This window comes from Ranitomeya imitator, chromosome 7 (assembly GCF_032444005.1).
Source record: "Ranitomeya imitator isolate aRanImi1 chromosome 7, aRanImi1.pri, whole genome shotgun sequence".
Classification (NCBI taxonomy): domain Eukaryota; kingdom Metazoa; phylum Chordata; class Amphibia; order Anura; family Dendrobatidae; genus Ranitomeya; species Ranitomeya imitator.
In genome coordinates this window covers 203,874,693-203,893,005 of record NC_091288.1, presented here as the reverse complement: position 1 = coordinate 203,893,005, position 18,313 = coordinate 203,874,693, and the positions used below count along the sequence as shown (strand labels likewise).

Below are 18,313 nucleotides of genomic sequence, written 5' to 3'. Positions count from 1 at the left end.
GATGTTCCATTTTTGTCTATTTCGTCATCCATTCCTTCTGACATCCCAGAGTTCTTGTCGGACTTTCAGGATGTATTTGAAGAGTCCAAGTCTGATGCCCTACCTCCGCATAGGAATTGTGATTGTGCTATCGATTTGATTCCTGGTAGTAAATTCCCTAAGGGTCGTTTATTTAATTTGTCCGTACCTGAACACACCGCTATGCGCAGTTATGTGAAGGAGTCCCTGGAGAAGGGACATATTCGCCCATCGTCGTCACCATTGGGAGCAGGGTTCTTTTTTGTAGCCAAGAAGGATGGTTCGCTAAGACCGTGTATTGATTACCGCCTTCTTAATAAGATCACTGTTAAGTTTCAGTATCCCTTGCCATTGATTTCTGACTTGTTTGCTCGGATTAAGGGGGCTAGTTGGTTTACTAAGATTGATCTTCGTGGTGCGTATAATCTGGTGAGAATCAGGCAGGGAGATGAATGGAAAACGGCATTTAATACGCCCGAGGGTCATTTTGAGTATCTGGTGATGCCGTTCGGACTTGCCAATGCTCCATCTGTTTTTCAGTCTTTTATGCATGACATTTTCCGTGAGTATCTGGATAAATTCTTGATTGTTTACTTGGATGACATTTTGATCTTCTCAGATGATTGGGAGTCTCATGTGAAGCAAGTCAGAATGGTTTTCCAGGTACTGCGTGCTAATTCTTTGTTCGTGAAGGGATCAAAGTGTCTCTTCGGTGTGCAGAAAGTTTCATTTTTGGGGTTCATCTTTTCCCCTTCTACTATCGAGATGGATCCGGTTAAGGTTCAGGCCATCCAGGATTGGACTCAGCCGACATCTCTAAAAAGTCTGCAGAAATTCCTGGGCTTTGCTAATTTTTATCGTCGCTTCATCTGTAATTTTTCTAGCATTGCCAGACCATTGACCGATTTGACCAAGAAGGGTGCTGATTTGGTTAATTGGTCTTCTGCTGCCGTGGAAGCTTTTCAGGAGTTGAAGCGTCGTTTTTGCTGTGCCCCTGTGTTGTGTCAACCTGATGTTTCTCTTCCGTTCCAGGTCGAGGTTGATGCTTCTGAGATTGGTGCAGGGGCGGTTTTGTCACAGAGAGGTTCTGGTTGCTCAGTGTTCAAACCATGTGCTTTCTTTTCCAGGAAATTTTCTGCTGCTGAGCGTAATTATGATGTGGGCAACCGAGAGTTGCTGGCCATGAAGTGGGCATTCGAGGAGTGGCGTCATTGGCTTGAGGGTGCTAAGCATCGCGTGGTGGTTTTGACTGATCATAAGAACCTTACTTATCTTGAGTCTGCCAAGCGCTTGAATCCTAGACAGGCCCGTTGGTCGTTATTTTTTGCTCGTTTTGATTTTGTGATTTCATACCTTCCGGGCTCTAAAAATGTGAAGGCGGATGCTCTGTCTAGGAGTTTTGTGCCCGACTCTCCGGGGTTATCTGAGCCGGCGAGTATCCTCAAGGAAGGAGTCATTGTGTCTGCCATCTCCCCTGATTTGCGGAGAGTGTTGCAGAAATTTCAGGCTAATAAACCTGATCGTTGTCCGGCCGAGAAACTGTTCGTCCCTGATAGGTGGGCTAGTAAAGTTATCTCTGAACTTCATTGTTCGGTGCTGGCCGGTCATCCAGGAATCTTTGGTACCAGGGAGTTGGTTGCTAGATCCTTCTGGTGGCCATCTCTGTCACGGGATGTGCGTGCTTTTGTGCAGTCCTGTGGAATTTGTGCTAGGGCTAAGCCCTGCTGTTCACGTGCCAGTGGGTTGCTTTTGCCCTTGCCGGTCCCGAAGAGGCCTTGGACACATATTTCGATGGATTTCATTTCTGACCTTCCCGTTTCTCAAAAAATGTCGGTCATTTGGGTGGTCTGTGATCGCTTTTCTAAAATGGTCCATCTGGTGCCCTTGGTTAAATTGCCTTCCTCCTCTGATTTGGTGCCTTTGTTCTTCCAGCATGTGGTTCGTTTACATGGCATTCCTGAGAATATTGTTTCTGACAGAGGTTCCCAGTTTGTCTCGAGGTTCTGGCGAGCCTTTTGTGGTAGGATGGGCATTGACCTATCTTTTTCCTCGGCCTTCCATCCTCAGACTAATGGCCAGACCGAACGAACCAATCAGACCTTGGAAACATATCTGAGATGTTTTGTTTCCGCTGACCAGGATGATTGGGTGTCATTTTTGCCGTTGGCTGAGTTCGCCCTTAATAATCGGGCCAGCTCGGCTACCTTGGTCTCTCCATTTTTCTGCAATTCTGGGTTCCATCCTCGTTTCTCTTCAGGACAGGTTGAGTCTTCGGACTGTCCTGGTGTGGATTATGTGGTGGACAGGTTGCAGCAGATCTGGACTCAGGTAGTGGACAATTTGACCTTGTCCCAGGAGAAGGCTCAGCTTTTCGCTAATCGCAGACGCCGTGTGGGACCCCGACTTCGTGTTGGGGATCTGGTTTGGTTATCTTCTCGTCATATACCTATGAAGGTTTCCTCTCCTAAATTTAAACCTCGTTTTATTGGTCCGTATAGGATTTCTGAGATTCTCAATCCGGTGTCTTTTCGTCTGACCCTCCCAGACTCCTTTTCCATACATAATGTATTCCATAGGTCGTTGTTGAGGAGATACGTGGCACCTATGGTTCCATCTGTGGAGCCTCCTGCCCCTGTTTTGGTGGAGGGGGAATTGGAGTATATTGTGGAGAAGATTTTGGATTCTCGTGTCTCTAGACGGAAACTCCAGTATCTGGTCAAATGGAAGGGTTATGCTCAGGAAGATAATTCCTGGGTTTTTGCCTCTGATGTCCATGCCCCAGATCTTGTTCGTGCCTTTCATGTGGCTCATCCTGGTCGGCCTGGGGGTTCTGGTGAGGGTTCGATGACCCCTCCTCAAGGGGGGGGTACTGTTGTGAATTCTGTGGCTGAGTTCACTTCTGTGGTCACAAGTGGTATTGCAGTCTCTGGGCTTCCTCCCTCAGGTGTTTTGGTGAGCTCGTTGGCTGCCTTGCTATTTAGCTCCACCTGAGTCTGTCTTCCTTGCTCCTTGTCAATGTTCCAGTGTTGGATCTGAGCTACTGCATCTTTCCTTGGGCCTGCTGCTCTGCTAGATAAGTGCTTCTAGTTTGTTTTCTGTTTTTTCTGTCCAGCTTGCTATTAACTTTTGCTGGAAGCTCTGAGAAGCAAAGGGGTGCACCGCCGTGCTGTTAGTTCGGCATGGTGGGTCTTTTTGCCCCTTTGCGTGGTTTTCGTTTTAGGGTTTTTTGTAGACTGCATAGTTCTCTTTGCTATCCTCGCTCTGTCTAGAATATCGGGCCTCACTTTGCTGAATCTATTTCATTCCTACGTTTGTCTTTTCATCTTGCTAACAGTCATTATATGTGGGGGGCTGCCTATTCCTTTGGGGTATTTCTCTGAGGTAAGTCAGGCTTGTATTTCTATCTTCAGGCTAGTCAGCTCCTCAGGCAGTGCCGAGTTGCATAGGTAGTTGATAGGCGCAATCCACTGCTGCTTATAGTTGTGTGAGGATAGATCAGGTACTGCAGTCTACAGAGATTCCACGTCTCAGAGCTCGTCCTATTGTTTTTGGTTATTGCCAGATCTCTGTATGTGCGCTGATTACTGCACGCTGTGTTGCCTGATTGCCAGCCATAACAGGGGATATTATTACAGGATAAGGGTCATTATTACCGAATGGGGGATATTATTATAGGATAGGGGATATTATTACAAGATGAGGACATTATTACAGGAAGGGGGATATTATTACAGGATGGCGATATTATTACAGGACAGGGGGACACTATTACAGGAAGGGGATATTGTTGCAGGACAGGTGTCATTATTATAGGATGAGGATATTATTACAGGACAGGGGTCATTATTACAGGATGGGGGATATTATTACAGGATGGGGGATATTATTATAGGAAGGGGGTGTTATTACAAGATGGGGGACTTTATTACAAGATGGAGGACATTATTACAGAAAGGGGGATATCATTACAGGATGGAGATATAATTACATTATGTGAACAGCGCCGCATACAGATGTTTGTGCACTAATATACCAAATATCCACCCCCTCCATGGATTGGTAGGTTGAGAGTGGTTATATAATTGGTGTTGCCGCCATCTTTAATTGGGTCCGCTGCACCCTGATAGTGCATGTGTTTGGAGGCCCAGGCAGGAAGCATTTCTGCCTTTTTTCTGCTGTTTTTTGAATAATTTTGGAGGATTTCTAAGTTCCCTTTTTGTTGTTTTAACAAGTATGTCTCCATCCAAGAAGTATTAGCTTTTTTTTCAATCGGCAGGATCACTGGTTGTCTGTTGGACATTGGTGATGGATCGACCCATTCTATCCCAATATATGAGCCCAGTTTCTAATAAGCCTCGGCTACATCCCCATTCATCATTTTAACGAGCGCTCCACAACCCCTGCTTTCATAATGAGAGATGTAAAAACAAAACCATGCAACATTTTTAATGTAACCTAATTGGATAAAATTATTTTTTTGCCCCAAATATGTGCATGTAAGTAAAAAAAAAAAAATGTCCCCAGAGGTGCACAGAGCTTGATTGCAAGCAAGGACTATATGACTACCTGGTTGTCAGGTGTTTGGTCTAGTTATACTGTTGAACTATTAGCATTTTGTCTCACTATCACCACCCTGTGGCTGTTTTTGTTAATTGCATTATTATAATCAATACCACGTCGATTATATGAACGTCCATCCGCCGTCTTTTTAAATTGTTTTCATTTCGTATTCTCAATAATTGGTATTGGATTCTTTCATTTATATCTATTATTTGTTTTATTATTCATTCAGAATTTAGTTGTGGGGTTTTATACTCATGAGTCCAGTACTGCCTCCATTATTTCTTACAGGAGTGTGCCTGCTACCTGATAACCATTGTTTCCTTTATACTGACTTGAGAACTTCACCGATTGGCCACACGGTGGCAGAAGTGTTCAGCGTCCGCATGATCCATGGGCACAGCAAAATATTATATGGCGGCATTATACAGCGTCTGTATGGCGGTTATATTTAGTCACTATATGGCAGCATTATTCAGTCAGTGTATTCCTGTGGACACAATCTGTCGTGTGACAATATAATGAGGAGATGTCACACTAGAAAAAAACGTGTGTGCAGCCCGGGTCTATGGTGGTATTGAGGAGACTATAATAAAGCACCCCTGTCTTTGATGGAGAATGCACGCATGCTCGGCCAAACTGAGCATGCGTGTGTATAATGGAGACAGCCATCTTGATTCTCTACAATCAGTCTCCTTACACTATTTTTTCCAAAAGTAATACATACCACAGACATAGCTCTTGTGTTTGCTAAAGCTGCCCCAGAATGTAAGCTGGGGCACCTCAAGTTTTCCCAGTGGGTAGAAGTTAAACAGGGCTTTTCCTCTTTGGAGATTTTGGAAAACCCAAGTCTGTGTGTTCAGTATCTTCCATGGATGATGATGCAGGCATGGTCCACAGCTATTCCCAATGATCCCCCCCATACACATGTATGCTCAGCCAAGAGGTAGAGTGGAGTAAGCTGCTGCCAGAGACCTTTGTCGTTGGCTTTTCTCCCTTAAAAATAAAGGATCTTTTTGTAGATTGAATACCAAGTCTTAAAAAAAAAATATTAAAATTTGAGAATCCTCAGTGGTTGATACCTTTTTAATGGCCAACTGAAAAGATGAATTAAAGCTTTCGAGACTACTCAGGTCTTTTCGGTAGTAGTCTCGAAAGCTTGTAATTTGTTACCATCTTTTCAGTATCAACCACCGAGGACTCTCAAATTTTAATATTTTTCTATCTATTGGCTAAGACGGTACAAAGATATGTATTTTTTCCTTTACCAAATTACTCTTTGAGAACAACGCAGCTACAATTTGATTGATAGTTTCTTTCGAGAAAACTTGAAGCGCCCGCGGTGTATTTTTCAGGAGTATAAAATCCGCATTGTCCGATAAGGGAAGGAGATCACAGAGAGTCCGAGGTTGACAATCACAAACGTTTTTATTGTACGTCAAGAGGAAGGTCCGTCCGGAGGACGCCGGCGACAGACTGAAAGGAGGGTTGGCGGTAGAAAAGAAAATGGAACAACTCCATTACTTGGACCAAGCGGCACCTCTTGCAAATATGCATCTACTTTCCATGAATGCCCTTAAGAGCAGAAATTGTGAACAGCGCATGGTTATTTTGTGGAGGCCTGTACCTCGATATCCAACTGAGATTCATCTAATACAACATATCAGAGAGTAACTAAACTTTCAAAAAAAGTTATGAAACTTTGCAAATCACAATTTGTTTTTGTTCTCATAAAAAAAAAAGAAAAATAAAATAAATGGCTTCCAAACCCCGGCTGTTCCCCAGTTTATTTTCATGCCTTTTTCTGCATTCATATCATTTGGAGTACAGATGTTGGCAGTGAAAGTTGCTGATCCTTTAACCACCAGCATCCATCCTCCGAAGGAGTACATTCTGATATCAATGGAAGGCAAATATTTATTTTTCTTTTGACAAGAATGAACAAATCCTCTAATAAAGTGATCTGTAAAGTGTCCTAACTTTCCACATTGGACAAAATGATAAAAATAAATAAAAGTTTTAGATACTCTTTTAACTTCTCATTACGCAACGGATTACACTTCTCATTCCCGCTCATTTACCTTTTTGTTTTCTATGTTTCACTTCCTGCTGCCTTATAAGGAGAAACCAAGACAAGTCTGTGTACCACAGTGAGGCAGCGTACTGTACAGCAGATCAAACTTCCTAATACATGTGCCAAGATGATGGTCTTGATAACAGGAGGTCAACTGGATGCCTTAGTTCCCTGAATTCTTTAAAAAGGTGGACGACTGGCTCCCAGGACTTACATATATCTTCACCATTTCCTCCTGGCTGTAAACTAGAAGTAATATTTAGGAAGCCTCTTGTTCCTATCTGATGGGTGTAGCACACAAAAATGGCTGCTTCTTGCGTTGAAGACAGGTCCAACGTATCTACACTTTCTGTTTTCCCTTCTTTCTGGTTTAGGGCCTCCTGGTATTCCACACTGGAATTCTGCATATCTATATGTTTATCCACCCTTCCCCAGAAAACTGACTCCTGGTACATCGGGATTGTCGGAGCTGGTTCTACAAAATACCTGTATCTGTTCGACCTATAACTAGAAGCAGATGGTGACAACCACAAAATCTACTGACGAATGTGTTTGCCTCTCGGTGATTTTTTTTTTTTTAGATATCATAGTGAATCACACAGACCAGACTTTCCGAGAAGATCCGAACAAGTCAACACCGTCGTCATGTTTTATTAAATTCTTGACAAATATCACATGGACTGATGTCCAACCGGACGGGTAAAAGTAAAACATCTATCAAATACAACACAATGGAAAATCCAAAGACTTTTTCTAACCGTGGCAAATATTCCAAAGGAATATTCAAGACAGTATAAAATAAGTACCTGCCGTCATTTCAGATTTTGCCATGATCGACGTAACATTATACAATATTTCGGAAGATTATTGGCCAACTCATCGTCATGATCCCTACGTCTCGTCTGCCTTAAGTGACTTTGCTGAGGATGCGGTTTTGGAATATCTAACCATGGTGGATTCTATAGTAACAGAATTAACATAGGTTGAGCCTCTCCGTTAATGGTCATGTCCACTTTTGTACCATGGTTCGGTTAAGCCAGTGCTGGTAGCTCTTATGGGGTTGACCAGTTGGCACTACCACCAATATCGCATACAATGGACTGATGGTCCAACCACTATGGTCTTGGCTTTGAAAGTGGACTCTATAAGGTACCTCATTGACCTAGACATGATGTAACATGGCTACTACCTTGCCACATTACAAGACAGATTATCATTACACACAATACATCAGAGAACTTTGCAGTGAACTAAAATTCCTTGTAGACCTAACTCATTTTCTCATTCCTTCTTCTCTTGGACCAAGGGAAGGGAAGGACCGTCGTAGTACGAGCTAGAATAAGGGTGGAAGAGCAGTTCTCTGCAATGTTATCTCAAAATAATCTAATCAACTATTTGGGAAGGCTCCATTAGCTGTCTTGCACATTATTCCTTCCTTCGGCACCAGAGTGACCACCAGTCCCTCTAGAACAGAAGGATTGTTTTGAGCATCATCTCTGTGACACACCTTGACAACATACTGTAAGTAGAATGGCCTGCAAGGGTTTCCCAAACAGGCAACATCCATCACCAAAAGGTTGTAAGACCTTTTTTTTACGGCGTTGATACTGTTTTTTTTTTATTTGACTTTTTATTAAATATGAGAAGTGGGTTACGCTGGAGATTAGTTAATGTTTTTTATAACGGTTCTTTGGTGCTTCTCCACAACCGGTCACATCACAATTGAGGCCTGAAGGTTTTTTACTGATGCCACCTAGGAGATCTGGAAGCTCATGTGTTATGGCCTTTTCGATCTTCTCCAGGAAGCAGCCACCCATGTAGGAGCATTGTTGGGACAGAAGCTTGAAGCTTGTAATAGGGTTTACTCCAAAGAAATCTTTGTAGGCCTCGCGGTTGGGAAGATCAAATTTGCTGACGTTGGTTTTAGCCAAGATGGACTTGAAGATAAAAAATTTATCAGGATCTTCTAATATGTCCTTGAATACAAGTTCTCCATCACTAAAGAATGTCATCTTGTCCTTGTAGGTATGAAGGTATCGGTCAACCAGCAATGCATGAATACGGACTCTGATAGCATGCTGACGAATAAAGGCTATTTTGTTTTCAAGTCGGTTCTCGATGACTTGAGTAAGATCTTCCAGAAGGGAAATTTCTTCCTTAAGGAATAATTCTTTGTGTGTTTCGGGATGATAGTCTTCTGGCCAAAAAGAGCTAACATAGACTCTAGGTGGCTCGGTAACATTGATAAGAGGTGCCAAACTCCAGAAAAGAGCACCGTATACCCTCATAAGTTCTTGGGTGGCCAAGCTATCGGCCTTGTTTAGGATGATGCGGATTTGAGACTCGCGTCCTTTCAGCTGCCTGAAGAGCATCTCCAACTCCAGACCCACGTCTAGTTTGGTTGGGTCAAATACAACGAAAATGAGATCAGCTCGGTCAATGAACCATTGGCATACATCATTGAATGGATAACCTGAGAAGGAAAATTAAGGTAATGAAGCTCAAGAGAATTTATGGTGCCACCTCAAGATTTCTTCTTATCATACATACCTCTTTCTTGTTGTTTTCGGTTCTCAATGATACCAGGGGTATCCACAAATGTTACTCTTTCCAAAAGTTTATGAGGAATCTCAATGCCAATCAACTTCTCCAAAAAGTTCTGCCCAAATTTCTCCAGCGGAGAGAAGGAACGAGCGCTGTCAGCTGCCATCACGATGCCCTCAATGGTCTTCAACTTTGGACCATGCATGAGGACGGTAAATTCAGAAGTTGTGGGTTCAGCACCTACAAAGAGTTAGTAAGAAGAGCACAATCTTTATAATGGAAGGATGGTCATGAAAAATGTACGTATGTTCTGAAAATGACTCCATTGTTACCTGTATACAATTGATGGGGGGTTTCATCCAACCCCAAGAGGTAGTTGATCATGGTGGACTTGCCAACACTCCACGGTCCCAAAAACAACACCATTGGTTTAGATGTGATCTCACCATCTATAATAATAATTACAAAATTACATTAAAATTTTATTATGGATTTTGTCATCAAAATAAGAAACAATAGAAGAAGATTAAGAAGACAAAGAGACGGAAGAGAAGGAGAAGAGGAAGTAATTAGCCAATAAAGCCGATGCGAAAAGATGTGCATTAGATTTTAAAAAAAATACTCGGGAGGTTTTTGAAAAATGATTATCTAGTCAGATAGGTTTATTGACTGCACTGTTGAGGTCAATATAGTGTTAATAAATAGACTTAAAGGGGTTGTCCACTTTGGCCAATTACTTTAAGGCATAAAAATCCTTTTCTGATAAACCCTGTAGCTTAAACACCCATCAATCAGCTGCAATATATAGAAAAACCTGGTCGGAAGATACCAATTCCCTCCCACAACAGCGCCACCACAGGCAAAATTAAGTATTGCAGAGTTTCTATTGAACACTATTAGATGTGAGAGGATGAAAATACATTTTCTGCTTTATAATATAAGTTAAATTAAATATTTATCACAATACACATTCAGTAGATTATACCAATAACCCACGTTGACTGCAGTTCACATTACAACCACTGGGCGGCCACATACATAAACTTATAGCATAAATGTCTCCCGGCAGAGTATCACAAAATCATGTTTTTTTTTTCAAAGTGGATCATCTTGCACCACGCGTTTTGGGATTTGTCGACACAGAACAGATTCATTTCAAAGCACTTTAGTATTCCAACACAATTTTCCAAATGCCAGACCAATACAGTCCCATCTCGCAATCCAATCATGGAGCCCTGCTTCTCCTTGCATAATGTCCATTCATCAGTACATAATATTTTCAACCTGCATAAAGCTATATATTAGTGGCGTATTAGTGGTGTGGCGGTCATACATTACACGGCTTGTCAGAAGCTGGCGGATGAGTATGCAGGTGGGATGAATTCAGGCCTGTGTTATAGGAAGCAGACACGCAAGCTGAAAAGGCCAGGCAGGACACAGGCACCTTAGGCAGTTCTACCCACCTGCGGCCGAGTCAGCAAGGCTACGTCCATGATAAGCTGTTAGCAGATGGGAGGGAAACGAAATGTCAACATTTAATCACAAGACAAGGGAAAGCTGGGCCCTATGGCAGATGCAAGTGGGAGGCATGGAGGACACGGTGCAGCGCTATCATCCAGTGCAATAAAAACTACCGTAGTTAACCTTATCCTCATAGTAAATATAGTTTAAAATCAATAGGACTTCATGCTGTGAAGCCTCTGACTAGTGTATTTTTCACCACTAGGGGGAGCTAAAGGGCTAACTACATACAGTTTGTACATCACAGTATGCAAGAAGCTCCAAAGCTCCCCCTAGTGGCGAAACAGAAACTCAGACTTTTTATAATCTATCTGTTTCTCTGCAGGGGATTTTAAGAACTTTGCAAAAAGAAGAGCTCAGACTACTTTCAAAATATATATTCAAAAATAAGGTCTTAATGAGATCTTCAGCAGCTCTGGGAACTTGTAAGGAGTCTCTGCTGATGAACACCAATGTTATGTTCTTCTAACATGTTTCTATGGATTCTCAGAAAGTTAAAAAGGGTCAGATTCCAAAATTTGTAACCTTCTTCATCAGTTCTTGCATAGCAGAGTGGCCTTTGGGTGTCCCACGGCACCAGGACCCAGGAGTGACTGCTACTTTTGCACCCCCCTAAATCTATGCCACTGATTACATGCAATGATATGCATTTAAAGGGGTTGTTCAGATTTAGGGTATCGATGGCCTATCTTCAGGATAGGCCATCCATTTCAGATGAGGATGGGTGGTCTGGAGGAGCCAGAACAGCACAGCTCCGCACACCATGTAATGGTCATTGCCAAAAAATTCAGCTCAACTGCTATTCACTTGAATAGGAACCAAACTGCATTTCTCGCTAATGGCAACTACACAGTGTACACAGTTGTGCTGTTTCGCTTCCATTCTGCTGCCTCCGAAGCTGAAAGCAGCTGATCGATGGGGCCGTCAATATCACAAACATGGAAAACCCTTTTAAGTATCCAAGGGGCAATATGGAAACATGCAGTCATGCAAATTTGGGGTGCCAGGTTCTTATTGGGGCAGTCATATTCTCTCTCTGAGCATTCTGGTAGTGGGAATAACTATGTAGCTGATGACATTTGTCCACATCCCCCTCCCCCCATATACAGTCCCCAATACGTAGGACATAGTTGTTTCCCAATATATATATATGGGGTCATTGCATGTGGTTAGACGCTATTAATTAGTGCAGTTTCTTAGCACAATATACTGTTAGTTTGATCAATGCATGTAAAATTAAAAATTTAAAGGGGTGTTCCATAAAATATGCCATAAATGCCTGATAGATGTAAGTCCCTTCTCTGGACCTGCATCTATCTTAAAAACGGAACTTTGCAAGTGTAACGGTGTCAGTCATGCCTGTCTCTTTCTGTTCACTTTCGAAAATAGTTGTGCACGCTTGCATTGCTGTTTTTGAAACTCTTAATTGAAGTGTATGGAGAAAGCCGCGCATGCGCAGCCACCTTTCCGTTTACATAAGTATAAGATGGAGCTACAGTCTCAAGGTGGAGGTCCCAGAGGTAGGAATACCCCGAAACAGAAAATATTTAACACCATAGTAACTACTCAATGGTCCCTAACAGGATTTTCTTTTAATACCTTACCCATTTCATGAGCCATTAAACTTACTTATATACGTGGTATTAATTGCATATGGTTGAGAGGGTCAAAATGTAGGTGTCCATTAAAGAAACCTTAAGATAACCCCTTTAAAGAGAACCTGCCATTTCCCATAAATGTCTCATCTTTTCTACCAGGTGAAAATGCCGCTGTTCTCCTGAATCCGGCGTTGTTTTTTTTTTGTTGCTGTGCCTCTCCATTCCTGAGATATTGCCTACTTTTCCCTATGTGTAATAATAGTATTTTATCTAATAGGGCGTGGCCTTCAAGACGACGCCCATAGAGAAGCGCTGGAGACCACACCACTTAGCGCCGAAGACTAGATTTATATGAAGGGAAGAAGAGGCCATATCTCAGGAACAGAGAGGAGCAGGAACAAAAGAAAAACATCGCTGGATTCAGGAAAAGAGCAGCATTTACACCAGGTTAAAAAAAATACGTATTTTTAGCAAATGATAGAACCCCTTTAAGATGTGGATGGATCCTTCAATGTCCCTATTACGATAGAAATAACACCTTTGGGATAGAGGCTGAACATGTACTTGTGAGACCGTGGCTGGAACCATAGAAGCCATTAATCTAGAACTTAGAGTTCCGCTTTCAATGATGGTTCATAGATCCCAATAGGATCACCGGGATCTCTTGTTTTGGAGTTCCTACATTTACCCTGGTGCTTCCTATCTGTCTTCTGTCAGGGATATTCATGGCACACTCATATCACCCCGCTCACCTGTGATCTCATACTGTCTCAGCTCGTTGTATTTATAGGACAGTTCCAGGGGTTTGATAGAAGAGTGGTAGATTTTCCTGAGTCTCTGCAGTGCCACTGGAAAAGAGGAGAAACAGAGCAGTGAGAAGCGAGGACAAGTAATGGGGCTTCTGCTGAGGGATTGCTATGGGCTGTATGATGAGGAAGCCTCTCCCTAGTTGGTACCATCCGCCGATCTACTACGTAGTGAGAGCATGGGTAGTACACCCTCCTCCTGGGGTATTTGGCCCAAATCCTTATGGAAAGGGTGAGAAGAGGGAAACAAAAGCTGCCCCCTTGTTTTCTAAGTGGCAACACCTAGCGCTATAAAATGGGCCAATTTTGGTGTTTGCAATTGGGTATCCTCTCTTCTATAAACTTCCCATATAGAACCCTATAGCAAAATGTAAAGGGTGACATTAACCCTATCACAAATACAAGTGGTTGTCCCATAAACAGCATTTATCACCCATCCACAGAAAAGGTTATAAATGTATGATCAGTGGGGGTCTGACCAGTAGGTCACCCACCATTACTGAGAATTGTGGTCTTGTGCTCCCATGTACAAGGAGTGGCACAATTTACTGTCTGGAAAGTGGGAACTAATTTAACATGGTAGCCGTATTCTTAGGATTGGTGGGGGTTCCAACTGCCAGACCCCCACTAATCATATTTTTAGGTCAGCATACAGCTCCTTGGGAGCAAAAATGTGCAAATGTGCCCACCGCTCTCATAGACGGTGAATGAAAGGGTGATCATACAGCTCTTTTCATATATTAAATGTATGACTGTTGGGACCCCTCCGAATCCAAAAATGGGGATTCCAAAATTTCCCTATATGAATGGTGTGGTGTGGCGAACTACCACTTCATTTAGCAGTCGGGTCACTGATGAATGTTGTTTTTAGGACAAAATTATATTATAAGGGGATTGTTTTTTGGCCCATTTTTGGGGGCATACACAGTCAGAACAAGAGAAAGATTAAATACCCCAATATTTTGGATCTTGGATTTTGCTCTATGTAATGTAGCCCAATATTACAAATATGTGGCTACCTGAATAATCATCTGTCGGTTTCTCTTCTGTGAGCTTTAAGGTGCTGTCTATGTGGCTCCGGTCCCTTCTCGGGAATTCTTCCACATCTTCTTCCACGTCATCTATAAGAAAGAATATGAATGGTTAATAAGTCATCAAATCAATAGAAATCGCTATATAAGGCAGGACAGAGGATATAATTTGGTTACATGAACCTGTACGTATTAGGAAATGCTGTCAGGAAGCAATTTATAGCCATAGAGGGGTATAGCTAGGGGTAGTCTTAGGGCATGTGCCCCGGGTGGTGCGGCATGCAGAGGCGACAAGGGCATCAAGTAGGGGGAGGTTTAGGTCCAGACCTCCATCCTGTGGTGTGACCTTAAATAGGAACTGTCGCATAATTGTTTTTCATAAATCAATCATACACATGAAAACAAGAAACTTTGTAATATTTCTTATTAGAGAAACCCATTTCTTTCTCCTCCTGGACTGATCTTTCACTCTCAAAAATTCTCAATTCATGGGTAAAATCCGTCTTCAGTGAATACAGATGGTCCCATTACTGAGCTAGGAGGTGACAGTGATTAGCGCGCAGAAAGTTCTAAGGAGAACTGCAAGTGATGTTTTTGGAGAACTTGCAGCAGAATGTCTGCGTCAACTTTACCGTAATCACTACATTCTATACCCCATTAACTTCACAAGATCAGACCACCCTAAAGTCTGATTCCACAGTGAAGTCAGGTTCCTCAAGAGTCCATGAGGTTAAAAACAAGCTTTTGTACTACATGGAACCCAATACTAGAATACATCATAAATCTCTTAAAGAAGACCCCTTAGAAGAAGGAATCTAAGCCCCTTAGCTATTTTTTTTTCTGTGTTGTAAAAGTTTGACCCATGAGAATCACACCTTGAACCATGTCCCTACAAGAATACTTCTTGCCCCGTTCCTTAGCAGATCAACCGGTAAAAGGTTAATTTAATTAGATATCTAAAAGTAAAAGCAATGAATCGGAAAAGCTCAACTGGTTTATGTGTAAAAAAGAGCGATAAGATTCAGAAACGTAATTTGCTGGTGAAGGTCCAGTAAGATTATTGGAATGTCTACCTTTTAGTCTTGTTGATTCAGACTTTGGAGCTTGCTTCTCGGATTGTTTAGTAGATAACGTTTCTGTATTTTCATCCAGAAATCTTTTCTCATCATTCTCTGATTCACCAGCTTCTGCTTTGTCTTCTGAAACCTTTTCTTGTATATTCACTTCTGTATTTGATATTTCTCCTTCTGGTTCCTCTGATAGAGTCTCAGTGTTCCCATCAACATTTGTATCTTCTTTCTTTTCTTCGGAAGGTTCTCCTATATTTATAACACCATCAGCATCTATCTGTGATTCTTCTGCCTCTTCTGGCTCTTCTTCTAAAAGTTCTCCTTCATTCACGTGAGTCTCAGCCTCTTCCTCTAGTTCTTCTTCCTCATATTGTTGTCCTTTAGAAGAATCAGCCTCATTTTTGTCAGTTTCAGCATCTACCTCTTGGTCTTCAGATTCTTCTTCCTCTTCTTCCAAAGACGCACCTCCATTTCCATCAGTCTCTGCATCTACCCCTGGTTCTTCATCCTCTTCGTGCTGTTCTTCAGTAGAACCACCCCCATCTTTATCAGTCCCAGAAACTACCTCTGGCTCTTCATCCTCTTCATTTAAAAAATCATCTCCATTTACAGAACCATCTCCATTTACATCAGTCTCAGCATCTACTTCTGGTTCTCCAACCTCTTCTTCATCTTCAGAAGAATCTCCCACATTTGCATTGGTCTTGGCATCCAACTTTGGTTCTACTGCTAGTTCTTGCTCTTCTTCTGGCTCGTGTAAGCCATTGTTATCATGTAATTCTTCTTGTTCTTCTTCTTCTGTATCTAATTTTTCAGTATTCTCTTCTTCTGCTACATTCGTGACATCATCTTCTGATCCTCCATCTGTTTCTTCCTTGACTTCAAGAAATAACTTGGTTTCAATAGGTTTGCTTTCTACTGCTGTTCCAGGAAAGTCTTCTGCTGCTTCATTCTCATTCTCTGGAACAACCTCTTGAATGATGCCCTCATCTTCAACATCATCAATAACTCCTTGTCCAGGTTCTTTATCCATGGTCGCGTCTTGGCCTTCTTCAACATCATGTTCCTTTCCTCCATCTTCTTCTATCTCAACAGGATCACAGAGAGATGTGCCTGGAGTAATATTTTGCTTTTCTTGCCTCTCCCCAGTCGGTCCACAATCCTGTTTCTTTATTTCATGTGTTTCTGCCTCAAGGCCTTCATTATAGGAGAATAGAAGATTTTTCTCTCGATGAACATGGTCCACATAAAGAGACTTGTCATCCAAGCTGGTGTCCACTGCTCCTGTCTGTCCATCAGCAAGGGGTCCAACATCCTCGGAGACATCAGGGGAAGAGACTTGAAATTCTAAACAGAAGACGATCAGTCAGTGTCATCCGATCACTGGGTTCAGGGGGTCATAGTCATACAATTATAAAAGCTGGAAAGTGGCAGGTATTGAGTTATCTTGCCAAGCCCTCTTCATCTTAATCTTTCGGATCCTCTATATTGATAAATTGTACCAGATTATCTTTCTCATATCTCATGTAAGGGGCTGAGCTAAGAATTTCAAAGCTTGCAAAAACTAGTGGATCAGTAGAGACACTTGAAGGGGTCCTGTCAACTCTCCTGACATATCTGTTTTAATAAATATTTGTATTTCCCATGAAATAACAATTCTATTGCATAGTTTCTTATAACTCTACATAGTGCCATTACTCTGTTATTCCCCCTAGAAATGTACAAACAAATTGACAACTGGTATTACTATTACCCTTATCAAGGGGGTGTGTTCCTGCACAGTTCAATATGGTCAGCACTGATTGGACAATATGAGACAATGAATGGACACGCCCCCAACTGGTAACAACAAATGTATTTACAAGGTTCTAGAAGGAATAACAATAGATAGATAGATGATAGACAGATAGATAATAGATAGATGATAGATAGATAGATAGATAGATAGATAGATAGATAGATAGATAGATAGATAATAAATAGATAGATAATAGAGAGATAATAAATAGATAGATGAGAGATAATAGAAAGATAGATCATAGATAGATAATAGATAGATAGATAATAGACAGATAATAGATAGATCATAGAAAATAGATATATAAGATAGATAATAGATAGATATATATAATAGACAGATAATAGACAGATAATAGATAGATAATAGATAGATAATAGAAAATAGATATATAAGATAGATAATAGATAGATAGATAGATATAATAGACAGATAATAGATAGATAATAGAGAGATTATAGATAGATGATAGATAATAGATAGATAGATAAATACACTTGACATTGAACTACAACCAAGAAGGAAAAGTGAAGGAATTATGGAAATTACAGGGCAGACAGACATGTTAATGATATGTAAATGATAGATTGATATGTAAATGATGATGAAAAAATGGAAATAAAATACCACAAACATCTGGATTTAATGAGTATAGAGCATGAGAATTCCTGTGCACTTACAGCCTCGGCTGCTATCAATAAGGTTATTAATGGTCGTCTGAGGAAGATTCTGTCACGCTGAACGTAGCTGGGCAAAACATCAAGATCCTCTGCTGGCAGCTCCAGTATAATCACCAACCATGAGTAATTCTTGGATGATATTTCATGGACATTTGGTAATTGTCTTGAGGCCTGTACCCTCTATTTGTACCACTGGTGTCACAACAAATTTATTTTATATTGAGCTAGATAGATATAAGAAAGATAGATGATAGTAATGTGGAACATATGCTTGATGTCCCAGTACACGGCCTGCAGCCCTGCTGGTGTATAATGGTTCCATATATCGCTGGTTCCCACTAAGATTTGGGAGGGGGTTATATAGAATAAAAAGTATTGTTTTTCCAGTTGCAGATTTTATTTTGGAATATTTGATTATTGCAGACAGAACAGAAGCCATTGCTGTATATCCTCACCATAGTTAGACTACAGCAGTGAGAAAAACTCGCAAAGAGGTATCTGCCCTTTACGGAGGTAAAAATACATCTGAAATGTGCTACGTTGTCCAGAGTTTGCCCCGTGTGCAATGTGCGAGGTGCCAGGAATTTCCGTGGGGACAGCAGTGAGATTCATC

General features: G+C 41.5%; 1 protein-coding gene across 2 annotated transcripts in view; it reads right to left on the bottom strand.

The window, feature by feature from the left end:
• Positions 1-7,287: 7,287 nt before the first annotated feature.
• The window catches only part of SRL (sarcalumenin), a 38,187-nt gene continuing 27,161 nt past the window's right edge, over positions 7,288-18,313 (bottom strand). Inside the window, exons 2-8 of one of the 2 annotated variants that reach the window (XM_069734471.1) lie at positions 15,226-16,569; positions 14,141-14,242; positions 13,068-13,163; positions 10,660-10,695; positions 9,529-9,645; positions 9,203-9,436; positions 7,288-9,125 (exon numbers count right to left, since the gene is read on the bottom strand). In XM_069734471.1, coding sequence (XP_069590572.1) covers positions 8,320-9,125; positions 9,203-9,436; positions 9,529-9,645; positions 10,660-10,695; positions 13,068-13,163; positions 14,141-14,242; positions 15,226-16,569 — 2,735 coding nt within the window. In that variant the 3' untranslated portion in view covers positions 7,288-8,319. The remainder of the gene's footprint in view (positions 9,126-9,202; positions 9,437-9,528; positions 9,646-10,659; positions 10,696-13,067; positions 13,164-14,140; positions 14,243-15,225; positions 16,570-18,313) is intronic. The other variant, XM_069734473.1, reaches the window with a different exon arrangement.